Source organism: Zerene cesonia, chromosome 27, assembly GCF_012273895.1.
Source record: "Zerene cesonia ecotype Mississippi chromosome 27, Zerene_cesonia_1.1, whole genome shotgun sequence".
Taxonomy (NCBI): domain Eukaryota; kingdom Metazoa; phylum Arthropoda; class Insecta; order Lepidoptera; family Pieridae; genus Zerene; species Zerene cesonia.
The window spans coordinates 2080147-2086243 of record NC_052128.1 but is presented as its reverse complement, the minus strand read 5'-3'; the positions used below and the strand labels follow the sequence as shown (position 1 = coordinate 2086243).

The window sequence follows — 6097 nt, the reverse complement described above, 5'->3', positions numbered from 1 at the left end:
AGCCGCGGGCAAATGTTAGTAAAATATAATAAATGTTGTATAACAATGTGTTGAACTAATTATATTTTGAGAAACATTTTAAAGAATAGAAGAAATTCGATTACTGAAACTTTTCCTCATTTATTAGAATTTCATCAATACTATAAAATTAAAAATTAATAATATATTTACTTATTTATCTGTATTTCTATTCCAGAAGGCCGCTCAAAACAAAATGTTAGCTGACTTATTGGAAAAGAAGTCGAACCCACCCGTTCAAGTTGTCCAAATGTCCTCCCAAATGAACGCACCCACGATTCAAATAACGGAAACCGGTCAAATAGTGCAGGTCAAACAGGAGAGCAATCCCGTGATACAGATAAACCCGGAACCGGTAGTGATGCAGACCGCGCCATATATTCAAATTAAGAACGACCAAGGACAACTGATACAGATAAAAAACGAATCCGGACAGATAATACAGCTGAAGAGCGATCAAGGAGTGATTCAGTTTAAGAACGACCAAGGGCAAATAGTGCAGGTGAAAAGTGACCAGATGCAAGCGCCGCAGGTCATGCAAAGTGTTATACAGAGCGTTAAGGGAGATAATGAAGCTGTGATAGCGGATCACTCGTACACCGAACCGCCGGCGAAGAAAGTTAAAACTGAGGAGAAGTCTGAGGTGATTTATTTCTTTATTTTATGGTTTTGTGATTCTTTTGAGTGTGACATTTTGGTGTTATAAATACTGCGCGATAGTGAAGATATTAATATGCTAGAATATGGAGCTTTTTCTAATCCTTCTGTATATTGCTATGATTGATCTCTTGTTCATTTTAAACAAAGTCTATTTGATTTCGTTTTTTTTTTGCAAAAAGTGTTATGTTTTCCATAATACAAAAAACGTAAAAAAGTCACTAGTCATTGTCATTACTAAATAGACATGAATGTTTCATTTGAACTCAAATTTATTTCAGAATTCACCACAAGAAAGCGTGTCGAAAACAGCAGCTAATTTATACGCGGCGCTAGCGGCGTCGGCGCTTGAAGACGAAGATGATTTGGTTTGATTTTTTTTTTAATAAATAATTACTAGTATTTATACTTACTATAAACTTCATATTATAATATAATCCTAACATACTAACTAATATATTAAATGCAAAAATGTGTTTGTTAAATTGTCGCACCTAGCGGTTTTTAATTATTTCTGTGTCTGGAGACATGAATGTTGACGAAGATACCTCGTAAAAGTAGTTTAAAATCGGTAGTAATGGGGATTTACACGTATATTAAAATCCCTAAACTGTTTATAATTTCTTTTTTCACTTGATATTTCCGTTCTGCATATAAACGTGTATTGCCAAAATGTAAATTCTGCTAAATACTCCCTAATAACGGGTGTAAATTTTGTCGAAATGTAATTATATTTTTCTATCTTCCTGTAACAATGTTTGCATGTCTGTACGTTTGGATATTGTAGCGGCCTCGCGGGATACTTATATCTGGACCAATGGCTGCTAAGGTGTTTATTTACTTTAATATAATCATTATTTTCTTATTTCATGGATTTTACTGGATTTTGTTTTAACATATAAAAATGTTATTAAATGACATAGTTTTTATTTGTAATTCAAATTATAACTGAATTATACATTCGAAACGGTCTATAATGTTATCATTATATTACTAATAAGGTGTTAATAATTTTGTATGTATGTATACAGTTGCCGCCAAAACAGGAAACGGTTGAAGTGATACAACCCCCCATGATAGTCGCGGGGGGTGGGGATAATCAATCGGTAATCATTCAGGAACCTTTATTGCAGGTATGTTGTCTGTTTAACCCTTGTTAGTGTTATAAATGCGAGGGTGTGTTTGTTTGTTTGACTTTCTTTCAAGTCGGAATAATCATATGATATAATTCTTGTGATACATCACAAGAGTCTAAAAAACCCATAAGGCTGTCAGAATGTATAAAAACCACTGAACGGATTTTATAATACTTGGCTGTGGTGTAGTTTATTTGCCTATTTACATCTAGTAATAATCTAAACTGATGAGTTTGTTTGGTGGAGATGGATGGATGAAGGCGCTTATCTCGGGAACTACTGGATTCAATTGAAGAATTATGTTATGGTGGAAAGGTCTTTTCACGAAGGCTACAAAGCCAATAGTTATATAACAACTATGAAAAATGTTGCAAAAAGGCCTAACGCAAGTGAAACCGCGGGCCATAACTAGTGTTGTATAAGGACACTCCAGTTTTAATGTTATGTATATTGTTATACACTTATACAGGTCCAACAACCGACGATGCAAGTTCAAACACCGACCTTACAGGTACGTGTATTTCTCAGTTGAAATTAATTATCGACTCTCTAACAGTTAATTGTTTTACGACCGCAAACACCGTTATATGATATTTCTATATATTTCGGATATTTTTCGAAGAATCTTCAACATACGTCATCGACTCTGCATCACGCATTGTTGCGAGTGCCATGTTATGTTGCCAGCAACAGCGCAACATGTTGGTTCAAGTTTGTTTCAAATAAAAATATTTAATATGGCTTTAGAAAGATAGGCTGAAAAGCATTTTTTTTAAGCTATAGTCGGCAAAAGAGCTCGTGGGTTGCTGATGGCAGACGCTATGAACATTTTCAGAGGTGTAGGGTCGTTTGCAGACCTTATGCCTCTGCCAATTGATTTCCGAGTTTAAATTGGTACTTAAAAGAGAGGAAAGGACTGGCAAGAGTAAGGGAATGCATATGGGATATTTATTTAAATAAACGCCCCTTTCAACTTTACAACATGTAAAGTTTACTGCAAATAAAATTAATTATTATTTTGTTTAAAGGTCCAACAACCGACGTTGCAAGTGCAGCAGCCGATGCTGCAAGTGCAGCCGATGGACGTCCAGAACATTATCGCGTCGCAGTCCGGACAAATTATATTACAGGGTAAACTAACCAACATTATAGTTAACTATTAATCAGCAGTGGTGGCTCAGTGATGAGAACCTTGGACTTCAAAATCGATAAGTCGGGGTTCGAGACCGGGCGAGCGTGCAGGAAATAAATTGATTTTCAATTTATCTTCACATGTGGATAACATCACCACTGCTTAAACCGGCGAAGGAAAACATCTTGAGGAAACCGACTTGTCCAAGAAACAAAAGTTCGACGACATGTGACATCTGCCAACCCGCACTTGGCCAGCGTGGTGAAATATGGTCTGAACCCTTATAGGAGGCCTGTGTCCTAGCAGTGGGAACATGTATGGGCTGATGATGATGATGATCAATTATAAATTTAATATTACCTATTCTTTATTAAAGTATGACTAGCTGTTTCCTTTTTGTTAGAATTTTGTAATTTCGACAGTTTTTATCCGTATACAATCGGAGACAATTCCAGCAAATCAAGAATTAAAATCAGTTTCATTATTAACTGAATTGACTTATTGAAGTGGCGCAACTAACACATTTTTTTTTCATTAAAATAATACAAATGTCGATACCGGTATTCCGTCTAACGTGACATCTATGTGACGCTAGACCAAATATAAAGATAAATATTTAAATAATCGATTACTTTTTAATATTGTTGAATATTCAATAATTGAAATCCAATTTACACAATATCTACACGAGCTGAGAAACATCGTAATAAGTGTGTGAATAAACAGGTAAGTTAAAACATATTTTATTTTTACAGAGAAAACTGTCGCAACTCAACCCACGCAATTCGTTCAACAACCGATGCAGATAATTGCTACACCGAGCACATCGCAAGGTAAAAATCTAAAATTTAAAAGATTCTCTCCTTTTTTAATTTTCTAACTTTGTAGTATAGACAATAGACTATAGTATATACGATAGACAAGCTTTGATTACGTAAAGTAATTCTAAATTAATTCAAAAACTCAATTTTGACAACTGCCGGCCGTGACCCGCTCGCTTCGCTTGCTCGGCTGGTACAGTAAATGTATAATGCTGACCTTACATTTAAAAAGAAAACAATTAGTATTAGTTATTTTTTTTTTTTGCTTACTTTTATGGCATTCAAATGATTTGCTACGGTTTGGCAAAAAGACGCGGTTTCGAATCCCGAGTCGTGATCAAATTTTATCCATCCTTTAATTTTTTTTATGTATCATTTACTAAAATGTTGAGTCTAAATTGTTAGTCATTGTTAAATTACTTATTATGTATCTACTGATAATAAGGAACTTAAAGTGATTTTTTTCCATAGTTTCAAGTCATAGTGATAATAAAAACTCCTTCATTGTATTATGGTTAAGTAGCAGTGGTGGCTCAGTGGTGAGGACCTCGGACTTCAAAATCTATAGACAAGTCGGGGTTCGTGACCGGGCGAGCGTGCAGGAAATAAATTGATTTTTCAATTTATCTGCGCATGTAGATAACATCACCACTGCTTAAAACGGTGAAGGAAAACATGGTGATGAAACCGAAATGTCCGAGAATAAAAAAAAAGTTCAACGACATGTGACATCTGCCAACCCGCACTTGGCCAGCGTGGTGGATTATGGCCTGAACCCTCATAGGAGGCCTGTGTCCCAGCAGTGGGAATATATATGAGCTGATGATGATGATGAATTAATATAATTCCGAACACGTTAAGGTTCTTTTTTATTGCCGCAATGCGTCGTGGGCGTTTTTATTAGAGCCAATATACGATTTTCGCGTTTTATTGTGTTGGATAACATGAAGTATATGGGCAATATTGTTCCACAACGCATTGTGGATTTCCCTTAATGAGGGTTTTCGGTCTTAGAGCGTAACAAATACACTTTGTACAATTGTTTAAAAAATTATTTCAGGAGGAATTGGATACATTACACAGAATATCCCTGGTAATATGATGCAGAAAACTATAATTATAGTCCAAGGGCCAACTGGGGGCGGTCCTCTTACATTGACGGTAAGTTATCAGAGAGTCTGCGTATATTGGATTTTATACATTGTTATTTATAATGAATGGCAAATGAAACACTCAGAAAATTAATTAATTGGTGCACCTTTACTAGTATGATACAGTTGTATTTTATGTATAATATTTATATTTTACAATGAATTATAATTAGTAATTGTTCTACTTAGTATACTTAATATTATGTATTTTAAATCTTATTATACTTTAGAAAAATAAAAAATGAATTAGTAAAACATTTTTTCACCCATCTGGTCTAATTTCAACGTTTCTGAGTCACATTAATTTTTGCATTAATTACTGTGATAACATAACCATATAGTCTCTCACTAAACCCAATAGCTTCCATTTAAAATCCAGTCCCAGGACATAGATTTAAAAACAATTTAACTGCGCAAAGGTGAACAACCCGAGCGGCTTGGACGAGGCAACGCTAAACAATCTCATCGCACAGGCCACTGAGGCGATAACACAACAACAGATAATTCAGGTTATTTAGCACTAGATGCTTATGATGGGAACACGTTTACGCTTCGTTATTAACACCTCTAAAGCACTCCTAACTTTTGGGCAATTTACTGTCTCTTTAGCTTATCCTGTAGCGGCTTGTAAACTGTGATCGTTGTTTCAACTGATCTCTTCCTAGCTATTTATATCATTTTTAAAGTAACGGCTTGAGGGTTCAGATTCTAAGACGCCCCCGCCGTGTATATGTTTCGTTATTAACAATTTTTTTATACCTTCTAACTCTTTGACCTATTCGCTTTTCTGTAATCTCTAAATTGATTGGAAAATTGGACGTTCCTTATTTCACGATATTTTTAACTTTTTAGTCTTTGATCTTTCATTCGATTGTGTCAATAATAAGTTTAATCGAAATGGCAAGCACCTATTTGTTAAACGATTATGCTTAATTTTTGACAGTATCTTACTTTTTAGAAGTTTTTATACTTCAATGAGCCTTTGGTACAGAATGACACAGAATAAAAATTATAATATTCGGTGATCATTTAGATTCAATTTACCTGAATTATTTCCTTCTAATTTGAATACAAAACTTTTTAATAAAACTCATATAGTTTCACGCTGGATTTAAGTATTACATCTAGTTATTTATGAATATTTAGTAACTTAGAAATGTATAAGTTAATTAGCTCTAATTA

General features: G+C 34.4%; 1 protein-coding gene across 1 annotated transcript in view; it reads left to right on the top strand.

The window, feature by feature from the left end:
• The window catches only part of LOC119837258 (SWI/SNF nucleosome remodeling complex component), a 26692-nt gene that overhangs the window by 11740 nt on the left and 8855 nt on the right, over positions 1–6097 (top strand). Inside the window, exons 21-29 of the mRNA XM_038362775.1 lie at positions 197–661; positions 957–1043; positions 1463–1504; positions 1707–1808; positions 2281–2322; positions 2840–2942; positions 3699–3776; positions 4825–4925; positions 5335–5424. Of these exons, the coding sequence (XP_038218703.1) occupies positions 197–661; positions 957–1043; positions 1463–1504; positions 1707–1808; positions 2281–2322; positions 2840–2942; positions 3699–3776; positions 4825–4925; positions 5335–5424 (1110 nt within the window). The remainder of the gene's footprint in view (positions 1–196; positions 662–956; positions 1044–1462; positions 1505–1706; positions 1809–2280; positions 2323–2839; positions 2943–3698; positions 3777–4824; positions 4926–5334; positions 5425–6097) is intronic.